This window comes from Pan paniscus, chromosome 3, assembly GCF_029289425.2.
Source record: "Pan paniscus chromosome 3, NHGRI_mPanPan1-v2.0_pri, whole genome shotgun sequence".
Lineage (NCBI taxonomy): Eukaryota > Metazoa > Chordata > Mammalia > Primates > Hominidae > Pan > Pan paniscus.
In genome coordinates, this window is record NC_073252.2 from 41,065,747 (window position 1) to 41,093,560 (window position 27,814).

The window sequence follows — 27,814 nt, forward strand, 5'->3', positions numbered from 1 at the left end:
GCTGCTGCCTAACATAGTATTTAGGACGTATCTGACCCAGCCTCTCCTCCCCTGCCAACCCCGGGACATTTAGACCATTCACCATCTCTTGTCAAGATGAATAGAGTAGCTTCCCATTTGGGCTGGCAAAAATACCTAAGGTGTGTTTTTTGCTCTGCCATAAACTACATGGGTCATCTAAGGTAATCACACTCTTCTGTCTTCAGTTTCCTAACCTCTAAAATAAAGAGACTGAAAGACACTAATACTAAAGCACCTTTTAAATCTAAAAACCTATGAGTCAAAGTTTTGCATATTCTAAATAATTAATCCCAATATTCCTCAGGATCCCTGAACTCCTCCACAAAATTAAGCAGTGTTTTCAAAAGAAGTCAAAACAAAGCAGCAGAACAGCACTAGCATGAAAACGAGAACATAAAGTACATGTGACAAAGGCCTTTTTTAAAACAACCTAACCAGGCACAGGGGCTCGCACCTGCTATCCCAGCACTTTGGGAGGCCGAAGTGGGAGGACTGCTTGAAGCCTGGAGTTCAAGACCAGCCTGGGCAACAAAGTGAGACCTCGTATCTACAAAAATAAAAATAAAAAAAACACCTGTAGTCCCAGCTACTCAGGATGCTGAGGCAGGAGGATCGCTTGAGCCCAGGAATTTGGAGGCTGCAGTGAGTGATGATCACGCCACTGTACTCCAGCCTGGGCAACAGAGCAAGACCCTGTCTCTAAAAATAAAAAGAAATAAAACAACTTGGGCCAGGGTCTTGGTGGATAAATACAGCTGGGAATACCTTAGAAGAGAATATGAAAAAAAATTCGGTACAGAGGAGACTATATTCTTTAGACAAAAGTTCCTGAGATCATAATCAGATAGAACAATCAAGTAAAAGATAACCTCATTTGGAAATTTATGAATAATCTATGACACAGAAAGATTTTATTAAAAGTTGTTCATCAAAACCAGAAAAGAAAGGTATTAAACACCTTCGAGGAAGAGAAGTTTGGCTACGCAATCTGCAAGCATAAGCAACATCACAGGGTAAACACTGAACCTAAATAAGAGAGCACTGTTTAAAAAGCACTGCACACATCATGATTGTTGATGGTTGTGTGAGAAAACATTTTAAATGGTCCATTTTCAAGGCATGATAAATCTAAGTCCTGGCAGCCAGCCTGCAAATGTAACAAACCACATGGCTCATGCACCTAGAAAGTCACAATAAGCTAACAGAATGTAGAGGAGGGGTCAGCCCATTAAAAGGAAGAAAGTTTTCTTATTGGGAAATGAAAATTAAGCGGGGAAGGGAATGAGGTATAACCTTATAAGGGGGATAATGAAACTTAGGTAATGTCCAGGAAGATTGTAGCCCCATAGTACTCGGCCAGTGAGGAACTGGGGGAGGGACTGGCGCGCTAGGAGATAAATTACCTGTTGTGACTGTCCCAGGTGTGCCTGCCCACCAGATACCCGATCTTGCAAGACTGTTATTAAAAAGTCTCACTTTCACTGTTCTTCGTGCCTCTAAGTCCATTCTTGGGGTTTGGATGGGTGACTGTGTTTCTCATAGTTGCCATTCATTATGAAGAAATTTTATCTTCATTAGAGCAGGCCCAATGGGGTCTCCACTTATAATATTCATTAAAAGTAATTCCAATTTTTCTTAATAATCAAAAATAGCAGTTTAGTGTTGCCACGAATTTAAATGAATGAGTTTACTAATGACAGCAATATTTCCTGAAGTGTGTTCCATGTGATTGTGTTTCCACCAAGGAAACGGTCCAGCCAAGCCTGGGAAACGCTTTCTTGCAGAGTCCTAGTGCATCTCAGCGTAGGAAAACCTCTGAGAGGGCCCAGTGTACTTGGTTTAACTCAGTTTCCCAAGTGACTATAGAATCTTTTTTTTTTTCTCAAGGGAAAACCGTGGATTAATCATTGATAGGGAAGCCTCTTGGAAACATCCCATTTATGGGGTCTGAAACCCTCTGACAATATCCATTTTCCTTTCTTGTGGGAAATGGCTGAGATTAGCAGACTATAGGGCTCATTGGTGAAGTACACAAGGATCTCTGTGCCCCTACCCAGAAGATAAGCCTCCATCAACCACAAGGCAAGAGGGGAGTCCCTGTTCCAAGTTCCCTGTGTTCAGAAATTATGTTTTGGCTGGGCGCAGTGGCCCATGCCTGTAATCCCGGCACTTTGGGAGGCCGAGGCATGTAGATCACCTGAGGTCAGGAGTTCAAGACCAGCCTGGCCAACATGGTGAAACCCTGTCTCTACTAAAAATACAAAAAATTGGCCGGGCGTGGTGGCGGGCGCCTGTAGTCCCAGCTACTTGGGAGGCTGAGGCAGAAGAACTGCTTGAAACTGGGGGGCAAAGGTTGCAGTGAATTGAGATTGCACCATTGCACTCCAGCCTGGGGAACAACAGTGAAACTCCGTCTCAAAAAGAGAAAAAAAAAAAAAACAAAAGAAATTATGTTTGCTTGGCTTTGGTACTTCTGTAAAAGAATAAGGAGGAAGGTGCTCGCCAGGGTCTGAGTGAATAAGAAGAACGCTGAGGCCAGAAGTTAGCACAGGTCCCTGAAACTGGGTAGGGACATCCCTCCAAACTCACCTTTGAGACAGTAGCCTGGCAGGCCCACAGAGACAAGATGAAAGGGAGCATTCGGTCATTGGCCTCAGTCGCCAAGGGCAGAAATGCCAGCTCTAAGGCCCAGTGCACACACCTGCGTACGTCCTCCTTTGCACAGCAGGCAGGAGCAAAGCAGGCCAACCTGGGTGCTCCTGGGGCTGAACTGGATTGGAAAGACAAAGCTCATGAAACCCCTTGCCCCAGCCTCCGTCTCCAGGGGCCGTGACATTTACCTCACTGATCAAAGGGAACAAAACTCAACTATGGCCAAGAAAGAGGAGGCAGCCCTCACTTTGCCAGGCAATAAAGCAAATGGGCCCCAAGAAACACCGTAATAAAGACAGACATGGCTCTCAACAAGACAAAGCCTTCAGCATAGTTGTGCAACAACCAAAACCCCACAGAAGACTGGTATCAGATGTAACTCAACTCCTCGTGCTGTTCATAGTAAGAGGTCTCTCCAACTCAACCCTGGGGGGCTCAGTGGGGGTGTCATAGCCAATCACCTCCTCATGCAAAGTAAACTCATTCCCGAAGGAATTTCTTCCAAGCAAATCAAAACCACTTGAAAGCCTTAAGAAAATGTCACATCCAAAATACTTTGACAATTTCTGAAATTACGTGGCTCAGGGAAGCACTCCGGATTTGCAGAAAGATTTTGCGCCCTTCATGTCTGGTATAATACACACTTCTCTTATTCATTTTAACCACATCAAGAAATCCCTGAAGAGATTCCACTTTCTCAGCAAGGAAAGTTACAAAAGAGAATGCGAAATGGGCTTCTTTTTTGCAAGCAAAATGAAACACTTTTATGTTTTATTCATGCAAAGTGAAAACCCCTTTCCTTTGCAACATTACAAATTGAATTTGCTCTTGTAAATTGCTGTTAAGGAAAAAAAAGGAATCAAAAGCAAAGGAAAGTAAAAAAAGCAGGAGTACAAAGACCCCTTCTTCTGGGGAATGGAAACTCAGGGGACCAATGGGGAGAAACAGAACCTTTCACTGGCAAACACACTTTTAAAATTTACCGTTTCCATGCCAATCCAGCTGAAGGCAGCCACAACCCCATGATCTTGCTGAGGTCCTGCTAGCTATGTGGAGCCCTCCCATGATCTCGCTGAGGTCCTGCTAGCTATGTGGAACCCTGAGCATATTTCGAAATTACACTCATCTGCTGACACTGAGTGAGAATAAGAAGTGATTTAAAAACATGAGTAATACAGCCCACGTTTCAAAAACATAACCAAGGCAATGTAACCTAATTCACACTGATTTCATCAGGGAGTAGGAAGCTCTTCCTGCTTTGTAGGACAACTGAACTCATTAGGGTCTGGAACAGCCGCTCATCCTCTAGATCACGTGATCAAGCGTACTTCAAGTCTCCCTGCGGTCTGACTCCTCTCTGACCTCCACTGTCTTTAAAAGGAAGCCATGTCATTAGCTGCATCTGCTAGCGTGTGTTTAAAAATCAAGGGCTAACATTCATTAAGCATCTGTCATGTCCCTATCACTGAACCGATTACTGTATACACATGCACATGCACATATACGTATGTGTTGTGGTCATTATTATGATCCTCACTTCACAGATGAGAGAACTGAGGCTCAGAGAACTTGAATAATTTTGTCAACTGGAGTTTGAATCATTTGTTTCCTTCCAGACATGTAGCACGTGGCCTCACTTTAAAGAGTTAGGGTGAGCTGAAAACCTCATCAATACAATCCACTGACAATCTGACCTTAGGAAAACCCAAGCTCATCCACTCATACATGCATGGAATGTAACAAGCTCCACACTTTGGCTCCTGCCTCGCACACGTATGTAATGTAACAAGCTCCACACTTTGGCTCCTGCCTCACACAAGTATGTAATGTCACAAGCTCCACACTTTGGCCCCTGTCTCGCACACGTATGTAGTGTCACAAGCTCCACACTTTGGCTCCTGCGTCGCACACGTATGTAATGTCACAAGCTCCACACTTTGGCTCCTGCCTCGCACACATATGTAGTGTCACAAGCTCCACACTTTGGCCCCTGCCTCGCACACGTATGTAGTGTCACAAGCTCCACACTTTCGCTCCTGCGTCGCACACGTATGTAATGTCACAAGCTCTGCACTTTGGCTCCTGCCTTAAAAACAAACTTGGAGGACAGAAACCAGGAAAAGCTCAAGCATCTTACACCCAGGACCTTCCACCAAAGTTAAATGTTTTTAATGACGACCAAATATCACCAGAGAGCTTCCTTGTAAAATTAACCAATTCATGCATCTCTCCAGGGCTACAGCTCTGGCAAGCAAGGGAATGACAGGTGTGTGCACATAATCCATCCACCCATTCCCCCAAAGCATCTGGCCCAGCTGTCATCATTCATCACTCTGGTACGAAAGCTCAAAGATGCAACTGTGCTCCCAGGAAGGCTTATCCAATCGGCAGTGAGAAGAAAGACACTTCAGCTCTCTCCTTTGCAGGCCATTTCTCATGTCTGGTTCTAGCATAAATGCTTACTCTTTCACTGATGAATACTTGGCCATAATCCTTCCTTTCTGGTTTAGGTCTTGGAACTGAATCAAATGCGCTAATGCCCAGCGTTGGTTGACAAAGGCTGTGATAAGCCAAGGTAGACCACAACCCCATTAGAGAGGACCACATGACTCAATAAAAAAGCAGAATGTTCAGAAATGGAACCATAAGCTCAGGAGAGCCGCCTCTCTGTTGTCGGGGATTTTTATCCTCTTTTGCAATGCTCTTGTCCATTTTCAACAAAGCAATAACAAGCTATCATCCTATAGCTCATCCCCAAATGCTAGGAGATGCTCTAGTACCTTAGGAATTGCCAAAGATTGACTATAATTTAAGAATTGACTGCATTTAATGTAGACCAATTACTTAACAATGGTCTCTGAGCATAAAGTCTGTGATAACTGCTATTTTATTAGTTAAAATACACACTTGAAAATCGGAACTCGTTTCCAATCATCCTGGAGAACATAAAATTCATAACACATCTAAGATGCATTTCTTATAAATAACACATTTTCAGTAGAATTTCAGAAAAATACACATCAAATGGAATTTTGATATGACCAGACCTTTCAAGTGTTAAAAAAGTTTAGCCAATCCCAAAACCCAGAAATTCCTGATAATCATGATTTAATGACCTGAGGCTTGTGATGAAAGGCTGTACAACGTCCCCATCAAGTAAGCCCTTGATGAAGAGAACAGCAGCAGGAGGGCCTCTGAAATGGCTGAGACTTCACTGAATGAAATGGAATTAATTTTAAAAAGACTGCAGAGAGGAGGGGAAAAAGGGGTTCAGATGGCCTGGGTTGGAAACTTGGTTGCATGAGGAGGGTCAGGAGAAGACACATGCAGAACTAGAAGGCAGGATCAGGATCAGAGTTGACAAAAGATTTGAGATACAGAAACCAGGAAGGGAAGCAGTTTGAAGTCTTTAAGAGGCAGGGAACTAGAGACAAGCTTTCATTTTTCACATTTCTATACAGAGGCTACATGAGTTTCATATTCCGTGAAATGCTGCGAGCCCATGCTTTGGTGTTCAGCTAGACCAGGGACACGGGTGAGGTGACCCAGACTGCCCCACCCAGGGACTCACCGGCCATTGTCGCGGCCCACGCCCCACACGCGGATGCTGACGATGGGCTGCGAGTGCAGCACGCTGCGGTCCATGGGGTCCACCAGGCTGAGCATGTCATTCTCCAGGATCAGGTACATGTCTTTCCCCTGGGACACAACGAGAAAACACGCTGTCTTCCTCATGCAGGCTGGAAAGCCTAATCGTGTGTGTGGCCATCTAGGAATGCTGTGTCAACCATCAGAAGAAGCCACCCTGGGGTCTGTAATTTGTCTGCCTAAGAAACTTCCTTTCTGGACAAGAATATTGATATCTTTCAGTTTCCCCTCATACACCCAATTTCTCTCTCCCTCTCCGAGTCCTCTGAAATGTGTCCCCATCCTGCTTTCCAGGCTGCTCTTAAATTTAATTATTTACACTTCTGAATCTTTACGACAAAAGGCTAATTGTGGTTTCCCTGGAGAATAAGTCTTTCACTAATTCCATGCCCATCAAACTCTTGGAACCTGTCTCTCCCCATTCTTCTGGCCAGATCCTACCAAGCATCCCCTCGATGGCCTTTCCAAACCCACAACGATATCTGCTTCCTCTCGGCTTTTACACCACTTCCTAGCTGTGTGGTCTGCCTGGCAGATAGCAGGCACAGCTTCGTGACATTTCTCAGCACTAACAATGGCAAACATTTAAATGACAACATTAGGCTACGTGCTTAAGGTGCACTGGCTCATGAACTCTCTAAATTGCCCTCTGAGGGCTTGGATTGTTACTATCCCAGTTAGCAGCTGGGGAAACTGAGGCTGAAAGGTTAAGTAACTTGCTCAAGGTCTGACATAGAACCTGTGGGTGCTGCTGGGATCCCAGCACAGGGGAACACCCAGGTTTCTCAACTCCTGCACTATCTTTCAGAGTCTTACACTCTGGTGTCCCATCTCCCCACCTGTGTTGGCTCTTTGTGGGCAGAAGCACTAGACTATTCAACTTGATTCCCCCTGCAATCTCCCCGGCATAATTTTAGGACATCATTAAACATCTGTTGCACAGCTGAAAGACTCTCTCTCCTAAAGGTCATCTAGATGCTGGAGCACTGATGATGGAAGTTCTGGCTCAGCAGAACAGTGAGGCTTCTCGGTAGGTCTTCAAATCTCAAAGTAAAACAGACAAATTGCTTTCTGGTATAGTTTTGGGGAATGATGTTTTAGTTTCCTACCAAACATTCTCAGAGTGAAATACAGCTCTGATGCTCAGGGAGGCAGAAATAGGTATCTCAGTGCCTCTGTCAGCCAGCGTTGAAGCTGTGGCCTGTCTACAGCTGAGATCCAGCCTGGTCTCAAATCTTCCCCAAAGAGCAGCTAAGCCATTTACAGATGAAAGCACTGGCAGAAAACAGAACTTGTGCGCTGTTGTGGTGAAATAGATTCACCAGCTACTCAGAAGGCTGAGCATGCTGCCTTAGTCCTCTGGCTCCTCCAAAGGTCAGTCATTCACATATTAGTATAAGTCACAACCACCTACCTTCTAAATCCTAGCCAAGAAGGAACAGCATTTTTGACTGAAGGAGAGAGAAGACAGGTGGAGAATTTGGTGGGAAACATAGGCCTGGGTTTTGTTCTTTTTTTTTTTTTTTTTGAGATAGAGTCTCACTTTGTCACCCAGGCTGGAGTGCAATGGCACGATAGCTCACTGCAACCTCTCCGCCTCCCAGGTTCAAGTGATTCTCCTACCTCAGCCTCTCGAGTAGCTGGGACTACAGGTGCGTGCCATCATACCCGGCTAATTTTTGTATTTTTAGTAGAGACAGGGTTTCACCATGTTGGCCAGGCTGGTCTCAAACTCCTGAGCTCAGGTGATCCACCTGCCTCGGCCTCCCAAAGTGCTGGAATTACAGGCATGAGCCACTATGCTCAGCCAGGCTTGGGTATTTGGATGGGAGATAATGCGGTGAGAGAGTACAGTAAAGTCAAACAACAGAAGAGGGTAAATGGCTTTTCTTGGATGGAAGAAAATTCTTCCAGCTCTCCCTTATGCCTAGAATCTAAAAGTCAGCTTGGCAATGCAGTGATTCAGCTCCACTTTAAGGAGACAAACTCCACCATGGAAAGGCTTGGAAACCTACCTCCCATTGGGACGTGCTGCTAGGAGAAAATGTGAGTGGAGTCCCAATCAGCCCAACCAAAAAGCAAACTTTTCTACCACTGCTCTGTTCACTAGAAGCAGAGAGAACAACATCTATCTATTCATGTAGCAAACACTATTCCAAGATGCTCCCAAAATGCTTTTTCCACAGGTCTCAGAGCACACCAGGAATACAGCTTTTCCGGTTTGATGTGAGTTTCATACACATTTGGTATCTGTACTTATTTTTTCCTTTCTGAAATTATCTCAACTAACATTTCAAAATGGAATCACTCTGTTAAAAGGGAGAAGTATATAAATATCAATTCCACAATTCATGTATAATGTTGATTCTTCAGATGCTAAGTAAAGAGGAGTGTTATAAAAGAATAATTTGTCAACTTTTAAAGCAGAGGCATCAACATTTTTGTGTGGATGTGTGGAAGTCACCTTCCCCTTTGAGAATACAGGTCCTTCTTCCAGTCTGCAAAACTGCTCTTATACACTGGCACATCCCATTTTGCAGGCATGTTTAGAGGAGTTCTGGGCCCCTAAAGCTCACCCATGAATCTGTGTCACTTAGCTACTGAGAAACGCTCTCTCTCCAGGCCCCAGTCCTCACTGGCATCTGGCAGTGCTAAGGGATCAGTCACACGGGGGCACCATGCCTACACTTCCTGCATTAATGGGAAAAGGCACCTGATGAACGCCCCGGAGCCCCTCAGTACCATGTGTCACTGAGCTGTGGGGCTTCCTGAAATGCAGGAGAACGTAAACAGCCTGCCGTGCATCATTCTACATGCCACTTACCTCTCCCCAAATCCCGACCGTGTCTCGGATGTCATTTTTGCAGTAGGAAAGTTGCCTGATGCAGTTGTTGACCGCAACACTACTTTTACCGGGGGCGAGGTCCTCTTCTGCCATCTCTACCCATCCCAGAGAACGCACAGCAAAACACTGGAAGACAGTGAAAGAGGACAAGAAGTCACTCCATGGTTTGGTCAATCGTATCAGTTTACACTACTCCCCTCCCGCAACTAAAAGGTACTACACTTAATGCACCTTTATTTGCTTCATTATGTTCAATCATCTAATTGAGTTAACAAATCCTCTATTGCTGGAAATTAAATTGTAACTATTTTTTGCTTTTTAAAAAAATGTAGTGACAAATATCTTTTTGCCTGATGTGTTCAGATTTCTTTCTTAGAATAGGTTACTAGAAGGCCAGGTGCGGTGGCTCACACCTGTGATCCTAGCACCTGTAATCCCAGCACTTTGGGAGGCTGAGGTGGGTGGATCACCTGAGGTCAGGGGCTTGAGACCAGCCTGGCCAACATGGCGAAACCCCGTCTCCACTAAAAATACAAAAATTAGCCAGGCATGGTGGTGGGTGCCTGCAACTCCAGCTACTCAGAAGGCTGAGCCAGGACAATCGCTTGAACCCAGGAGGCAGAGGTTGCAGTGAACCAAGTTGGCACCATTGCACTCCAGCCTGGGAGACAGGGCGAGACTCCATCTCAAAAAAAAAAAAAAAAAAAAAAAAGAATAGATTATGAGGGCCGGGCGCGGTGGCTCATGCCTGTAATCCCAGCACTTTGGGAGGCCGAGGTAGGCAGATCACGAGGTCAGGAGATCGAGACCATCCCGGCTAACACGGTGAAACACCGTCTCTACTAAAAATACAAAAAATTAGCCAGGCGTGGTGGTGGGCGCCTCTAGTCCCAGCTACTCAGGAGGCTGAGGCAGAAGAATGGCGTGAATCCGGAAGGCGGAGCTTGCAGTGAGCCGAGATCACGCCACTGCACTCCAGCCTGGGCGACACAGAACGAGACTCCGTCTCAAAAAAAAAAAAAGAATAGATTACCAGAAATATAAGTATATGGCTAATGGATACAAAAATTTCTAAGCTCCTGATACTTCTTATAAGGCAGTTTTTTAAATAGTGAGAAATGCAACCCTGTGAAATCTGTTATTTGGTAAGCACCTAGAAACGGTGGAGACAGAATGAATTAACTACATGTTAGGCACTTGTTTCTAATAACAGAGAAGCAAGGTGTTTTCTCTAATACCCAGAAAGGCAACAAAACAAGGAAAAAAAGTATCCACTCATGATAACAAATAAGTGTGCCAGGTCCTATAGCGTTTGTGGCGAGGGAATCTTTAAATGCTGAAGTGCTTGCAGAATTGACAGATTTGTGCTTTTAAAACCATTTATTCTTGTATCACTTAGAGATATTTTGTTTGAGATCATACTTCTTTTTTAAAGTTCTGTAATTCAATTTTTCCCTTTAATTAAAAAAGTTCTATATGCTGCTTATTATAACAAGTAAAAAATCCAAAGACGTATGAAGAAAAAACTTCCCAGTGCAGGTAAGGGTGACTTGGCTACAGCATTTGCCTTGCTGGTGATCACCAGGGTTGCCGCATGTCTGAGCTGGGTCCCTCATCTCTCTCTGCATCCCTGGTCCCATGCAAGCTGTCCAGCAGTTGCAGAGGCCACCTTCCCCAGATAGGAAAGGCAGACATGGAGCCACCCTTCCTTGGGAGCCAACAGACTGGATCTCAAAGAACAGCTTGTAAAGTTTCCAAATGTGAGCTTCATAACCAAATGAATGAATACAGCAAAGTGTCCTGAAGTGATCATATTCGGTCTAGGGCCACATTCCCTCTTCCAGTCACCGTGCGTAGACTGGGCACCTCGTTCCTGAGCGGATGATCACACTTTGTCAAAGCGGAAAAAAAAAACTTACCAAAATATCAAAGACAAAACAGCCTGTTTAAGCAAACAGTGCGCTGATCCTCACGTCCCAGAGGAGAAGGCTGTGTGACCACCTCAGCAGCCACTCTGCTGATGGTGCACAAGGTGCCTTTCACAAAGAAACCAAAAAGAGAAGGCAGTCCCCGTGACAACCACAGAGGCTACTCAGGAGTCTGAGTCTTGGGGAAAGGTTCTGCACATGTGTACACACTGCAGGGAACCAGCCCGATGGTGAAGAGGAGGTCCCGGGTGCCAGAGCTGGCTGTGGCCAATTCAGAGCTAGCCAGGTCTTGCCTGGCCTGCCTGCCCCCTCCGCAGCTCTGCTCCCTCAGTCTCAGACCAAAGTGTGTTTCTCCAGGTGGATGTGTCGAATATTCCACAGAAGCACTCCACCAAATGTGCTGCTTTATGAAAACGCACAATTGTGCCAGTCTGATCCCTAAGTGCCCAGGCCCTGCTCTCCAGAAAGTGCTGTGCAGCCCACTAACCTCTCTCCCATGTCGGTTCCCAACCCAGGCCCTAGTCAGTAAAATCACAGCGTCCCAGCTGACTCCCCTGGCCTGCCATTCCAACCTTGTCTCCTACCACCTCTATTCAAATGTCAAAAGTATTATCTCAGTCAGTCCTCACCCCAACCCTTTGAGGTTGATACCAAGTTACTGTACCCATGTTATACATGAGGAAACTGGGTTCAGCACAAAGCTGGTGAGTGGTAGATCCAGGATTCAAACCTGGGCAGTTTGGCTTCTGGGCTCCTACACTTAACCACTTTGCTATATGCCTCTGAGATTTTTGTTGGGGGACAATGTCAGATGGTGTTAGGATGATAAACAAGGCTGGATAAACAGCCGGTGACCTCAATACAGTTCTTTTTTTTTTTTTTTTTTGAGACAGGGTCTTGCTCTGTCACCCCGGCTGGAGTGCAATGGCATGATCTCAGCTCACTGCAACCTCCACCTTCTGGGTTCAAGTGATCCTTCTGCCTCAGCCTCCCAAGTAGCTGGGATTACAGGTGTACACCACCGTGCCTGGCTAATGTTTGTATTTTGGTAGAGATGGGGTTTCACCATGTTGGCCAGGCTGGCCTTGAATTCCTGACCTCAAGTGATTGGCCTGCCTTGGCCTCCAAAGTGCTGGGATTACAGGCGTAAGCCACCGCACCCAGAACTCAATACAGTTCTGAGCGTATGTGGATCAAGAGTAGGGACAGCCTGCATTCTAATCTCAGCTCTCTGATGTACTGTGGGACCTTGGACAAGTCATTTACTAAGTCCCAATTTTGTTCGTTTGTAAAAATGGGAGCAATAATAATAATTACTTCAGAGGGTTTTCAGGAGGAGAAAATAATATAAGTAGTGAACGTAGAAAATAAAAAACACTTGAACATTTGTTGAATGAATGAGCAAATAAATACAGTGTCATGTAACTCTTAACTGAATAATCAAGAAGGAAAAATGAGAGATTTGTATTAGGGTGACCACATGTCCCAATTTTCCCCTCAATAGTTCTGGGGTATCCCTGTCATTCTGGCAAAATTATTCAGAGCAGCTCCTTTTACTCTCAAAAAGTGTCCTGGGTTAGACAATAAATCATATGATCACCTCAGTCAAAATTCCGGTGAATTCGGCTTCTGGCATGGAAACTGGGGCTTGGACAGGGTACTGTGGAAATGGGGTTCAAGACCCACAGAAGCTACCACCAGGAGAGCATCTTAGTGACCCTGGCTGGAGTGAGCCCTAAGACAGCAATGTTACTGTGAGATAATACTCTTCAAACCAGAAGTCAGAAATGCATTTTCCCACTGTCTCCAGCTGTCTACTATAAAATCCTACAACCTAGGACTGCTCAAAAGAATTCAGTAACAACAAAGAAGGTAAAAAAGAATACTGGCTGTTTTCTCTCCTTGGAATCCAAGATGACAAATATTTTGATCTAACAGCTCACTGAACACCCAGAGTATCATTCTTAGCTAAAATATGCAAATCACCCGACCTCACCCCAGCACATTAATAATACTGTTTTTGCCGGGTGTGGTGGCTCATGCCTGTAATCCCAGCACTTTTGGAGGCTAAGGCAGGCGGATCACTTCAGGCCAGGAGTTCGAGACGAGCCTGGCCAACATGGTGAAACCCCGTTTCTATTAAAAATACAAAAATTAGCCAGGTGTGGTGGCACATGCCTGTAATCCCAGCTACTCGGGAGGCCGAGGCAAGAGAATTGTGGCAAAAGAATCGTTTGAACCCGGGAGGCGGAGGCTGCAGTGAGCCGAGATCGCGCCACTGCACTCTAGCCTAGGCGACAAGAGCAAAACTCCGTCTCAAAAAAAAAAAATTGTTTTGTCATACTGATGAATATAAGCCTGACATATTACTATAGTGAGTTTATTTAAAATCATTTTTCTTGGGTAACCCTGCTCTTGTTTTAATTTAGTTTCTCATCTGAAGAGTTTCACCCCATTCCATGTGGCTTAAGTGAGAGGAAACAGGTGTAAGGGGGAATAGGCAGCTCCGCCCGAGGGGCCAGCTTGGCTTCTTCCCAAAGAAGGGAGCAGAAACGAGCAACCTGCAATGTTTGGTGCTGCCCCCGTGTGGCCAGGAAGGTTCATAACCACCACCACTTTCCCTTAAACCCAGGAAGGGATGCTGGGCGTAATCAGTTCTGGGAATAAATGCTCATCTTGGAGCATGGGAAGAGCTCAAAGTATTTAATCAAGTCATCTGCCACTTAAAAAAAAAAAGTTAACAAAAAAAAAAACAACATATACACTTTGACTTATGCCCATTCTTCAACAGTTCTTAACCAAAAGGGCAAAAGAGTAATGGTTCAGGGTAGAACTGTGTCATCAGAGGAGTCTGGATTCAAGTCACGATTTTGCTACTTTCTGGCTGGTGACTTTGAGTTAAGTCACTTCAGGTCTCTAAGTCTCAGTCTCTTCATCTGTAAAATAATAATGCCACCTATACTTAACAGCATGTGCGAGGCCCAAAGAAGATAATGCTGGTAAAGTGCTTAGCATCATGCCTGGCAGACAGTCAAAACTTGGCAAATGTTTATTATTATTTTTTGTTTGTTTATTATTTTGAGATGGAGTCTCACTCTGTTGCCCAGGCTGGAGTGCAGTGGCGTGGTGTCAGCTCACTGCAACCTCCGTCTCCCAGGTTCAAACGATTCTCCTGCCTCAGCCTCCTGAGTAGCTGGGATTACAGGCATGCGCAACCACGCCTCGCTAATTTTTTGTCTTTTTAGTAGAGACGGGGTTTCACCATGTTGGCCAGGCTGGTCTCAAACTCCTGACCTCAGGTGATCCACCCACCTTGGCCTCCCAAAGTGCTGGGATTATAGGCATTTGCCACAGCATCCGGCTTTTATTATTATTATTGATAAACTTTTACTCTTTTCTATTAGTGGATTTTAAGGATTTCTCTAGTTTAACAGATTTCAGCCAAAGCCAGCACGTGGAGATGTACTGTAGACCACGATACATACGAATATATGATCTGGAGGGCTTTCTTAAAACACATAACAGGCCGGGCATGGTGGCTCATGCTTGTAATCCCAGCACTTTGGGAGGCCAAGGTAGGCGGACCACTTGAGGTCAACAGTGAGACTCGATTTCAAAAAAAAAAAAAAAAAGAAAGAAAGAAAAAAGAAAAACACACACACACACACACACACACACACACACACACACACACACACAACACTGGGCCCCTTCCCCAGAGTTTCTGATTCAGTAGGTCTGGGTAGGACCCAAGAATCTATATCTCTAACAAGCTCTCAGATGATGCTGAAGTTGTGATCTGGGAGCCACACCTTGAGAACCACTGCTATAGACAGATGGTTCCCAAAGTTATGTGGTTCCTCAGACTGAAAGTAAAATCTAGGTTCAAATCCCAGGGCTGCCTCTTACCATTTTTGACCTTGGGTGAGTTAGTTAACCTGTCTGTGTCTCAATGTCCTCGTTATAAAATGTGGGTACTAAAAATAACTTGTCTCATAACAAATGTTGTGAGGATTAACTGGGCTAAATTCGAGTTTGCTGCTGCTTCTGTTATTGTTGTTAGTTACTATGGGCATTTAAGGGATCTGGGTCATGGCTGACCCAGAAGGGACACAGCTTTTGACCTGGGCCCCCTTCTCTCCCATTTGTTCTCTTTTCTTCCACAGTGGAATCGAGTCATCCTATCTTAGTTGGAACACTCATCTTGGGTGCAGCTTCTATCTCTGAGTTTTATAATACAGCCATCTACCTGCAGAGGACCTCTCCCTAAAACATGTGTCGTGGAGCAGAACACAGAGCAAAGCCTGGGTATCTATGACCAGATGGTCTTGGGTTCGAATTATATTCCAATCAGTGGATGCTCAGCTTCCAGGCATCTAAGGTTACTCAGTTGAACAGTGATAAGGAAATGAAGAAGGGCAAGTGGCTGGGACATTGTAGGCCCTCAGCAAATATGGACTTCATTCTCTCTGGTTCCGGAAGATACTATTATTTCAATTTTTGTTTTCCTGTCTTCCATTTCTCTTTTCTCCTGCTGAATTTCTAGGTTTCTGTCCTTTTCCTTTCTCTGGGCTTTAATGCAGGCAGCAAAATGAGAGCATGCTGTCAGAAAACTGGGGGATCTCCTTCAGGGACCAGGTGGGGCAGGGGATGCAGTGAGGGGCGAGACCAGGGGCCGGGAGCCAGTGAGCCGTGGGATACAGGCCTTGCCTGTAACCAGGAAAGTCAGCCTCGGGGTACAGGACCAAAGAAGACAGTGGTAAAATGAGCTCATGTCCATGAAGGAGCATATCCAACACCCAGGGCACAGCCGCTGCTCTGTGACTGTTGAGGGACAGTGACCAAAAGGTAAATGGTACCAGAACATATAACAACGTTAAGTTACAGATGTTAGAAAACTAAAAAAGTTCACATCAAAAAGCTAAAATGTGGCCCGACACTACAAATGTAATCCTAATTAACAGTCATCTATGGGAATCATTTACCACTCGAGCCTAATTATCCTGCAGCACAATAACAACTGTGTATTCGCGATGATAACATTTCCTGAGTGCCTATTAGGTCCTGGAGGACTACAGAGATGAGTGCCTATTCTTCCCTGTAGATACATCTGAGTTACCTGAGAGTATCTGAGAGTAGATAAGTTCCTGCTCTTGAGAAGCTTGTGACAGAGCAGACACATAGCAGCAATCTATAGCACGGACCATGAAGGATACACTGAGGCACAAACATGGGTTGGGAGCTCACGGAAGGAGGTGTTTTTTTTTTTGTTTTTTGTTTTTTGTTTTTTTTTTTAAGATGGAGTCTCACTCTGCTGCCCAGGCTGGAGTGCAGTGGCACTGTCTTGGCTCACTGTAACCTCTGCCTCCCGGGTTCAAGCAATTCTCCTGCCTCAGCATCCCAAGTAGCTGGGATTACAGGCGCAGACCACCACGCTCAGCTAATTTTCTGTATTTTTAGTAGAGACAGGGTTTCACCATGTTGGCCAGGCTGGTCTCCAACTCCTGACCTCAAGTGATTCACCCATCTGGGCCTCCCAAAGTGCTAGGATTACAGGTGTGAGCCACTGAGCCCGGGCTTTTTTTTTTTTTTTTAATTCAGAGTTAGTGATGGACAGTTTCTTAAAAACATGAAATTGAGCTGAGCCTTACAGGACAGATTAATTCATTCATTCAACAAATATTTATGACACCTACCATGTGCTAGGCACCGGAGACTTATTATCAATGGGACAAACAGACCAAACACTCTGCCCTAGGTAGTATTTCAAAAAACTGGAAGGGCATATTCGTTTGGCTGCCACATCCAAGGTCACACAGCTCTGTGGACATGGATCAAGAAGAGTAAGGTGCAACTATGGGAGAAGGGGCCCAGCACAGAGTGGCTTGGGGCCCAGGTGTTGAAGCCACTAACTCTGGGATGAAATCTCAGGTCGGCTACTTATTAGCAGTGTGACCCAGGTTACTCAATCTTGGTGAGCCTCAGTTTCCTCATCTGTTGCCATGAGGATAACAGGATGGACCTCATAGGGTCCTGGCATGATGAAATGGGATGACTTAGATTAAGAATCTTGCAAAGGGCCTGGCCCAAAGGAAATAGGTGAGAAAAGGTGGCCACTATTTTCTCAAGGTCTCTGATCCCCCAATCCTGACACATCATAGCCAGCTATGCCAATCTAGTTTTGTTTTTACAATTAATGACTGAGCATCAATAAAGATACCCCTAGGTGGTGGGGGACAGGGAGAGATGCAGAGCCTGGTGGGGGTGAGGGGTGCTCTGTCCTCTTCAGAAGGGCAGGCTGACTCATCAGCTGACTTCAGGGTTTTTTTTGTTGTTGTTTTTTGTTTTTGAGACTGAATCTCGCTCTGTCTGCCAGGCTGGAGTGCAGTGGCACGATCTCGGCTCACTGCAACCTCCGCCTCCCAGGTTCAAGCGATTCTTGTGCCTCAGCCTCCTGAGCAGCTGGGATTACAGGCGCCCATCACCATGCCCAGCTAATTTTTGTATTTTTAGTAGAGATGGGGTTTCACCATGTTGGCCAGGCTGGTCTCGAACTCCTGACCTCAAGTGATCTGCCTACCCCACCTCAGCCTCCCAAAGTGCTGGGATTACAGGCGTGAGCCACTGCGCTCGGCCACACTTCAGGGATTTTATTAAGGGTCCACGGACCTGGGAGATCCATGGATGGGCTTCAGGAAGTTCTAAACACCCTGAAAATATATCCAAAATTATGTATGTGTGTGTGTGTGTGTGTGTGTGTGTGTGATGGAAAGATGGTCCAAAGCTCTCACCAGTTTTCTAAAAGCTGTAAAAATACAAAGTACAGTATATCTTCACTTAACATCATTGATAGGTTCTTGAAAACTGTGACTTTAAGCAAAATGACCTACCTTGAATAAGGTTTTGTTCAACTTCTTTCAATGTTGTTTTGCTATAATGTTGATGAGAAAAAAATCTGGTTTCCTTACACATCATTTCTCTTAAAGCTGGAGTTTCTAAGAACTCACTAATAATGTTAAGTAAGGATTTACTGTACTTTAAAAGAGTTTCAAGGAGGTTAGATAGCAGAGTGCTCACCGTCAAGACATCAACACGTATTGTACGTGTGTACATGAATCAGGGCTAGCAAAAGCTTTCTAGTTAGCATCACAATCCTCTTTTGGTTAGTGGATGAGGAAACCGGTTAAATGGCTCTACATAGGAAATGATCAGGAATTTAAGAGTGAACAGAAGAAATGGGTATAGGAAAGTAGGGAGGGGCAAGAAAGGGCTGCACAACTTCAGGGTGGCTGGAGCTGACAGGCAGGACTGAATGACTTGTGAAGGTGAGAAAGTCTGACCCAGGTTTTTTGTTTTTGTTTTTGTATTTTTTTGAGATGGGGTCTCACTCTGTCACCCAGGTTGGAGTACAGTGATACAATCATGGCTCACTGCAGCCTTGACCTCCCAGGCTCAAGCAATCCTTCTACCTCAGCCTCCCAAGTGGCTGGGACTACAGGCGCCTACCACACCCTGCTAATTTTTTATTTTTTGTAGAGTAAAGATCTTGCCATGTTGCCCAGGCTGGTTTCAAGCTCCTGAGCTCAAGTGATCCTCCCACCTTGGCATCCGAAAGTGCTGGGATTACAGGCATGGGCCACCCCACCTGGACCCAACACCCAGTTTTTAATACAAGAAACTGGCCAGGCACAGTGGCTCATGCCTGTAATCCCAACTACTTGGGAGGCTGATGCAGGAGGATCACTTGAGGCCAGGAGCTCAGGACAAGCCTGGGTAAACAAACTGAGACATAGTCTGTAAAAAAAATTTTTTTAATTAGCCAGACACAGTGGTGCACACCTGTAGTCCCAGCTACTAGAGAGGCTGAGGTGGGAGGATCACTTGAGCTCAGGAGTTTGAGGCTGCAGTGAGCTAGGATCAAGCCACTGCATTCCAGCAGTGGCTTAGGTGACAGAGCGATACTCCATCTCTAAAAAAAACAATAATAAAATTTAAAAATGGGTCAGGTGTGGTGGCTCACGCCTGTAATCCCAGCACTTTGGGAGGCCAAGGCGGGTGGATCACCTGAGGTCAGAAGTTCAAGACCAGCCTGGCCAACATGGCAAAACTCCAACTCTACTAAAAAAAAATACAAAAATCAGCTGGGTGTGGTGGCAGGTGCCTGTAATCCCAGCTATTCGGGAGGCTAAGGCAGGAGACTTGCTTGAACTTAGGAGGCAGAGGTTGCAGTGAGCCAAGATCGTGCCACTGCACTCCAGCCTGGGCAACAGAGTGAGACTCCGTCTCAAAAAAATAAATAGATAAAAAATGATGCAAGAAACTGATTTTGATGTAAGCCCCCTTGATATTACCCTTGATGCACCAGCAAAGGGCCTCTTACAGAGATGGCTGATGTTGTCAGGGGGAATTAAAGGAGAAGGGTGTTACCCTTCTGCTGAGGAGAACGTTGGCAGAGAAAAAGGAACATGCAAAAGTTTCAGCGTAGAGAATAGGGATTCAACATAAGAGAAATAGAAGCCACAGGGAACGGGCAGGGTTTTGGGGAGGATACACAGACCACTGCAGGATATGGGATTCCAGCCTGTCTTGCTAGATCCTAGGAACATGGTGATCCCAGCTGCTGCCTATGCTGCATAGCTGCTCTATGGAGACCTTTTCTATCTATGTTCTGGTGGTCAGGTGGAAAAAAGCCATGTATTCCTGCTATATGTGACTATGAAGAAGAACCTTTTTAATAATCATATAGCCCACATACTATTTATTTCACATTGGTGGCCAGAATAATGTACACTTAGGGTACATTTGTTACATTTGATAGCGCATGTTTTGCGACATTTCCCTAAGAGTTAAGTACAGCCCTCTGTCATCTCCCAGTTACTGTAGCCAGTAGACAGCAACGGGTCTGATTTCTGCCCGCAGCCCAGGGTCTTTTCACCACCCAGGTTTCACTGAGAAATACGGCAATTGGGCCAGGTGCAGTAGTTCACTCCTGTAATCCCAGCACTTTGGGAGGCTGAGGCGGGCAGATCACTTGAGGTCAGGAGTTCGAGACCAGCCTGGCCAACATGGCGAAACCCCGTTTCTACTAAAAATACAAAAATTAGCCGGGCGTGGTGGCACAAGCTTGTAGTGCAAGCTACTTGGGAGGCTGAGGCAGGAGAATTGCTTGAACCCGGGAGGCGGAGGTTGCAGTAAGCCGAGATGGCGCCACTGCACTCCAGCCTGGGTGACAGAGTGAGACTCCATCTAATAAATAAATAAATAAATAAATAAAAAGGCAGCCAGTGAGCAAAGGGCTATGACCTAAAACAACTTTCACAGAGTCCATACAAAAAACAGGCAAGCTTTTCAAGATTCAAAATACCTCTTGGATGTTGCCTCCATAATAAAGAAGTTTTTAGTAAACTGGCCATTTGTGGTCATTACAGGCAGAAACGGAGATCACTGTCATTATGTATACGGTTTTAAATATAACTAGGCTTTGTTATTGCTTTTTTTTTTTTTTTTAAATACTGAAATGCTTTTCAAATCTAGGATGTCAGTGGGTTCTGCCAGAGAGGTGTCTGGGGATTCTCTGGAGTGAAGCTTGACCCAGTTCTCCATCTGGCTGAAGCAAGGAATCAGCCTGATTCATTATTCAGCATGGCAGAGACCATGGTGGCCAGGGAGGACCCAGAGAGCATTTCTACACTGGTCCCCATGAGCGCTCCAGCTGTTCCTGCCATTTCCCCCAGACTGTCTACAATACACTGAGCACTCAGGTAGAAAACACGATGCATGGCCCTTTGAAGCCCTGGGCCCACTACTGCCATTAACTTAACTTTCCCCCTTCCTATTTTTCAGAGCAAGACACATAACTGGAAAAGCTCCCCTGATGTTAACCTCTGACAGGCCCTTCTACAAAGAGGACGGCCATGATCATGGCTAACCCCCATGTAGCACTTACCATGTGCCAGGCACTAAGGGTTGAGCCATAATTGAAATATCGCCCACGATATCCATCTCCTTGCCTGCCCGCCACCCACTAATGGCCGGTCCCTTCATGAAGGGTGGTTCCCAGCCTGGGTCACCTCTGTCTCTGCTCACAGGGCCAGGAATACTAACCCCATCCCCTGCAGTTGGGAAACACGCAGCGCACACGCAATCATACAAAATAAAAGCTACATTATTTGACACAAGGAAGGAGAAAGAGGCAACGCAGTTGAGCAGCGGCCTCACAATCCTTCTTCACACACAACACGGAGCCAGGCGAGTTCCCAGGATATAAAACTTCCCTGATGTCAAGTCCTTAAATGAAAACGAAAGGATTCTTTCAAAGCAGATGCACCTTTACTTGTTCTCCCCTGGGCCATTCCCAAGTCAGCTCCTGCCTGCGAAGTCTATTCCTAACCTCCTCCCTCTGTTGGAGAAAGCGCACTTGCAGACTTGCCACGAAGCAACCTTGAGAAAAGCAATCATTGTGAGATTTATAGGAACCACTGATGTGCTGGAGAGAATGCACAAAGGCAGTCTCACTCCAGTGGGGGCTGAGATGACATTTGGCATCTACTTTATTGCTGGGGATTCGGCATCTACTTTATTGCTGGGGAATCTTTGCTTCCTCACGCTTATTCAGGGGAGGCCAAAGCTCCTCACTCCTCCGCACTGAGATCTCTTTGATAAGGGTACGATGGTCCAGAACAGCAGCCTAGACACCTTCCTGACCCCTTGTGTGGCTCGCGTGGGGAAGGGAGAATGAGTTTGATGAAGGTCAGTGGTCTGAGGCCATGCTGGAGAGGGGGAGGGTGCCACTGTCCTGGAGGGGCCTGGATTTGGCTTCTAATTTAAGATATACATTTGTGTAGCATTAAAGTCATGACATCAACATGCTTTCCTTTTAAGACACAAGATACACATTTTTGCATGGCAATGAAATAATGTCTTCAATGTATTCTAAGCATAGTTTCTAAGTATTCATTGTTAACTTAAAAGCATTCTCAGCTGGGCACAGTGGCTCACACCTATAATCCCAGCACTTTGGGAGGCTGAGGTGGCTTCTGCTTGAGCCCAGGAGTTCGAGACCAGCTTGGGCAAAATGGCAAGACCCTGTTTCTACAAAAAAATTTAAAAATTAGCTGGGCATGGTGGCACATGCCTGTAGTCCCAGCTACTCAGGAGGCTAAGGTGAGAGGATGAGGCAGGAGAATGGCTTGACTGGGAGGCAGAGGCTACAGTGAGCTGCGGTGCGCCACTGCACTCCAGCCTGGGTGACAGAGTGAAACCTGTCTCAAAAAAAAAAAAAAAAGAAAAGAAAAGAAAAAAGAAAACAAAAATTCCCACCAGTACTTAGTTAAGGGGATTTCAGAGTCCCAATGAGGAGGGAGGAAACTTCCATTTCCAGTGCTCTGATGTAACCACAGGTGCTTTATTATTAGTTACCTAACTTAATTTAGTTCAATTTTCACAACCCAGTGAACCCAGTGAAAGAGGGACTCTGCATCTTTTTTAAGTGTCCATACAAAGCATTGGAAACATTTTGACCATGAAAGGACTTGAACCCTCAATCTTCTGACCCAAAGTGAGATGTCTTTTCCCTTAGGCCACATGGTCTCCTCTCTCCCATTTTTGAGATAAGCAAACAGACTCCTGGCAAATTTAAGGTTTCCTAAAACAGAGGTGGCAGAAAGGAGTGTCCCACACATGCACTTATTGAGAGTGTGTGTATATACATGTACATATGCATGTATATATGTGCACATGGGTATATATGCATGTATATGTAAATATGCATATATACACACATATATGCATGTCTATATGTGTATATGTAGATGGATCTAGGTACAGATAGACATACATGCAAAGGACTCAGCTAGAGACTTCCTTTTACATATCTTGTTTAATCAACTTAATCCACATATCAACACATGAGGCAGATATTATCATTGCCATTTCACAGATGAGGAAACTGAGGTACAGGGTAGTTGTTAAGACTGAATCGTGTCCCCTCCCCAATTCCTATGCTTAAGTCCTAACCCCCAATGTGACTGTATTTGGAGAAAGGGTCTTTAATGCAGTAATTAAGTTAAATGAGCTCTAACAATGGGGCTCTACTCCAATAGGACTGATATGCTTTATTTAATTTAATTTTATATATATATATATATATATATATATATATATATATTTTTTTTTTTTTTTTTAGACAGAGTCTCACTCTGTCACCCAGGCTGGAGTGCAGTGGCTCACTACAACCTCCGCCTCCTGAGTTCAAGCAATGATCCTGTCTCAGCCTCCCAAGTAGCTGAGATTACAGGTGTGTGCTACCAAGCCTGGCTGATTTTTGTATTTTTAGTAGAGATGGGGTTTCGCCCTGTTGGTTAGGCTGGTCTTGAATTCCTGACCTCAGGTGATCTGCCCACCTTGGCCTCCCAAAATGATGGGATTACAGGTGTGAGCCACTGTGCCTGACCCTTTTTTTTTTTTTTTGGAGACAGGGTCTTGCTCTGTTGTCCAGGCTAGGGTGAAATGGCACGATCTTAGCTCACTGCAGCCTTCACCTTTTGGGCTCAGCCTCCCCTGAGTAGACGGGACTACAAGTGTGCACCACCATGCCTGCTAATTAAAAAAAGGTGGGTTTTTTTTTTGTAGAAATGGGGTTTCACCATGTTGCCCAGGCTGGTCTGGAACTCCTGGGCTCAAGCCATTTGCTCACCTTGGCCTCCCAAAGTGCTGGGATTACAGGCGTGAGCCACTGTGCCCAGGTGTGTGTCTGTGAGGTGTGTGTGTGTGTATGTGTGTATGTGTATGTGGTGTGTGTGTGTGGCATATGTGTATGGTGTGGGTGTGTGTGGTGTGTGTGTGGTATATGTGTGTGTGTATGTGTGTGTATGTGTCTGTGTGTGTGTGTGGTATCCTTATAAGAGGAGGAAGAGACAGCAGGGAGGCGCCCACACAGAGAATAGGCCATGTAAGGACAGAACAAAAAGGCGGCCAGCACAAACCCGGGAGAGCGGCCCCAGGGGAAGCCAAACCTGCTTTCACAGTGACCTTGGGCTCCCAGCCTCCATAACTGTGAGAAAAGAATGTTTCTGTAGTTGAAGCCACCTCGTCTGTGGTATTTTGTTATGGCAGCCCCAGCCAACAAACACACGGTGGTGTATACACTTCAGGTAACCATGAGCATATGGCAGAGCTGGCAGTGAAGCCTGAGTTTGTGTCCTGACACATTCCTGTCACCGCGCCTTGCTGCCTCCTAGGTGCGGCAACAATGCTGGCTTTCCTGACGGAGACAGGGAGGCCGGCATCCCCAGGCCACACCTATAATGCCTCTCACCCCATACACGTGTGCACAACACGCCTCCTCCCCTCCTCACAATCTTGGGTGCACCCAGTAGCTACACCCGGCTGGCACCGGAGCCCAGGGAGGCCAGCCCCACTCTAAAGAGACCCCGAAGAATTCGAGACCTCCTAGGAGTACCCTGAGGAGAAGAAAATAATCCCTCAATGGGGAGTGAGTACTTCAAAGCCCACCAGCTCTACGTTTATAGCTTTGGGCTGGTCCTGAGGCTTCTCAGAAGTACCTCAGAGCCGACAATGGGGGAGCCCGCCACTGCAGGCACCAAAAGCCCTGAGGTAGTGTGGGTGCCCTTGTGCAAACTGTCCAGTAGGGGGCACCATCACCCAACACCTGCTAACAGATCACTGGAGGCAAGGAGGCCTATGGAGGCAAAGGAAATGCCCAGGGAACCAACTAACTGCCTGCTAGCTGCGTCCTCCTCCCTCCAGGCCACAGCACTGCTCTCCATACTGTTTTCCAGAGGTGTAGCACTCTTAGGTCCAGGGGCAACCTGCAGAGGAGCCCAGTGTGGGGCTGAGGCCTCTGGGCCTCCCCTGTCACAGTGGCCCTGCTCTTGCCCTTACACAGAAGGGCTTCTGCTACTAAAGAAAGGCCGGTGCACCATGCAATCACCATTATTTGCAATGCCTGCCCCACAGCGACTCTCATTAACCTGCTGAGCAGGTTCAATCATCAGCACGTTATGAACAAGTCATACAAATTTAAAAATATCAACCAGAAATGCCAACTTATTAATTTACAGAGAGAAACGCAAGTGTCAGTCGACTGCATGTTCAGGTTGGCTAATGAAAGGGTTTGCTCTCTGCAGGAAACCCACTCCAGTTTTCAATCCCCAGGCCACTGCAGGCTGACAAACAACGATGCAGGCAGAGGAACCTGACAATCAGCATCCTAACAGCCAGGATCCTTGACGATTCTTCACTCATGCCAGAGACATGCCTCCGGGTTGTGATTTAGTACAGAAACAGTTAATTGCATTAGTCATTTCCTGCCCAGGAACCAGGCTGGCATTATGAGTCCTATTTTTATCAATGGAAAATTTGAGCAGAGGTGGGTTCAACCGAGAGACGTAGCCCAATGTTTCCAGAATGTCATGGAACAAATTAAGTGTATGTTTACTTAAAGATGAACTTGCAGGCATATCTCATTAGACATATGTAATCTGATAATCACTTATAATCATCATGATACTAGCAGTGACTATTTATCGAGGGCTCACTCTGTGCTGAGTGTTTTATATACAAGTCTGGTCTTGGCAGGGAAAGCATGAAGGTGGGCGCTGACATTTACACATCACTTGCCACAAGCTGCATGCTTTACAACATGTAGCACAACATGTTTTCACAACAACACTACAAAGTAGGTGCTGTATTTCTTATTTTCTAAATGAGAAACTGAGGTTCAGGGAACTTAGTTGAATTGTCTAATGTCACAATGTAAATAAACAGCAGAGCTAGATTTGATCTGAGGTTCACCGCAACCTCTGTCTCCCAGTTTCAAGTGATGGTCTCCTGCCACATCCTCCCTAGTAGCGGGGATTACAGGCACCCACCACCATGCCCGGCTAATTTTTTTTTTTTTTTTTTTTTTGTAATTTTAGTAGAGACAGGGTTTTACCATGTTGGCCAGGCTGGCCTCAAACTCCTGACTTCAGGTGATCCGCCGCCTCGGCCTCCTAAAGTGCACTAGTCTTTTTTTTAATTTTTAGAGAGGGGTCTTGCTCTGTTGCCCAGGTTGGAGTGCAGTGGTAAGATCATGGCTCATTGCAGCCTCAATCTTCTGGGCTCAAGTGATCCTCCAACCTCAGCCTCCCGAGTAGCTGGGACTACAGGCTACGCACTACCATACCTGGCTAATTTTTTCTTTTTTTGTAGAGATGGGGTCTCACTGTGCTACCCAGGCTGGTCTTCAACTCCTGGGCTCAACAGATCCACCTGCTCCAGTCTCCCAAAGTGCTAGGATTACAGGCATGAGCCACTGGGCCCAGCTCCCAGCCCTAGTCTTGATTCCCCATTCTCTGCTCTACATTAGCTGTTCTATTAGCAGAAATGCTCAATCTAAAGGGGGATCCTTGAGATCAGGCCTGTTCTGTGGACCTCTGTATACCCACCACCCAAAAGTGGCCCCGGATGTGCCACATGCTCAAGAAATACTTGTCAGATGAAGACACTCGAGCTTGAGACAGACTGAAATATCATGGCAAGGCTAGGCCAGACCTGACTGGCAGTCCTGGACTACCACTCCCTATTTGTGCCTTCAGCACATTCATCGTCCTTAGTTTCCTCATCTGCATCACCGGAGGGATAATCTTGCCTTTGCAGGCACTGCTGTGGATTCAAGGGGCTGTGAACCCTGGCAACCAGTCCAGCACAGCCTATGGGAAGCAGTTGTTTTTATTGGAATAATAGTAAAATTGTACACAGCCTGGACTCTGAAGCCAGAGATTGCAGTTTGAATCTCAGCTCCCTACTTAATTCCTGTGTGACACACGGCAAGTTGCTGACCTTCCCCTGTGTCTTGGCTTTTCTAACATGGAAACGACAGACATAGGGTTGACCCTTGAACAACATGGATTATTTGGACTGTGTAGGTCCACACAGATTTTTGTCAAGCAAATGCAGATTGAAAATAGAGTATCTGCAGGATGCAGAATTCATAGAGGGTTGACTTCTCGAATCTGCGGGCTCCTCAGGGACAACTGTGAGACTTGAGTATGCGTGGATCTGGTATACTCGGGGGTCCTGGCATCAGTCCTCCGCATGTACTGGGGGATGACTGTGCTTATGTTCTAAGGAATGTTGGGAGCACTAAGTGGTATCATGTGTATAAAGTGCTCACAATGGTACCTGGTAAGCATACAATGTGTCAACCTTTATTATGATTAGCTCTAAATTATCAATAAATCCTGATCTAAGCCATGCCTAGTGATATAAAAGTCATATAAAATATCGATTCAGTCGGGGGACCTAGAGTCAGGTAACATGTCCAACTCCAGGTGTCTTACACTGTAGGCCACAGGGCCAGTCCTTCCTGTGGGCTTACTCTGCCCAATCCAATCCATGTCTGGCTTATCAGGAGCGCCATCATAAGCTGCTGGGGCCTGGAACCTGCAGACTGGAGCCCATATCCAAGGGTCCTGGGACACCTCAACAGAGGTGCATCCTGAGCTCTTAATGTGTCTGCAGTCCTCATAAGTGGGCCTCCAGCTGGTCCCAGACCAACACCTAGGGGGACACGGATTCCTGTGCTGGAGCCGAGCCTCCATGCAGAACTTTGTGCTAATTTCTTCTCTAGGTACCAGTGGGATCTAGATAACTCATTGTCATGACATCACCTCCCTCCTCCCTCTGACCCTACACAGACTTTGAGCTTCAGAGCACT

The 27,814-nt window shown here is 45.9% G+C and overlaps 1 protein-coding gene across 16 annotated transcripts in view; it reads right to left on the minus strand.

The window, feature by feature from the left end:
- APBB2 (amyloid beta precursor protein binding family B member 2) overlaps positions 1-27,814 on the minus strand; it is a 403,357-nt gene that overhangs the window by 71,626 nt on the left and 303,917 nt on the right. For all 16 annotated transcript variants that reach the window (XM_034958488.3, XM_055111303.2, XM_055111299.2 and 13 more), the window contains 2 exons: positions 9,146-9,292; positions 6,245-6,372 (listed from right to left, as the gene is read on the minus strand). In XM_034958488.3, the coding sequence (XP_034814379.2) occupies positions 6,245-6,372; positions 9,146-9,292 (275 nt within the window). The remainder of the gene's footprint in view (positions 1-6,244; positions 6,373-9,145; positions 9,293-27,814) is intronic.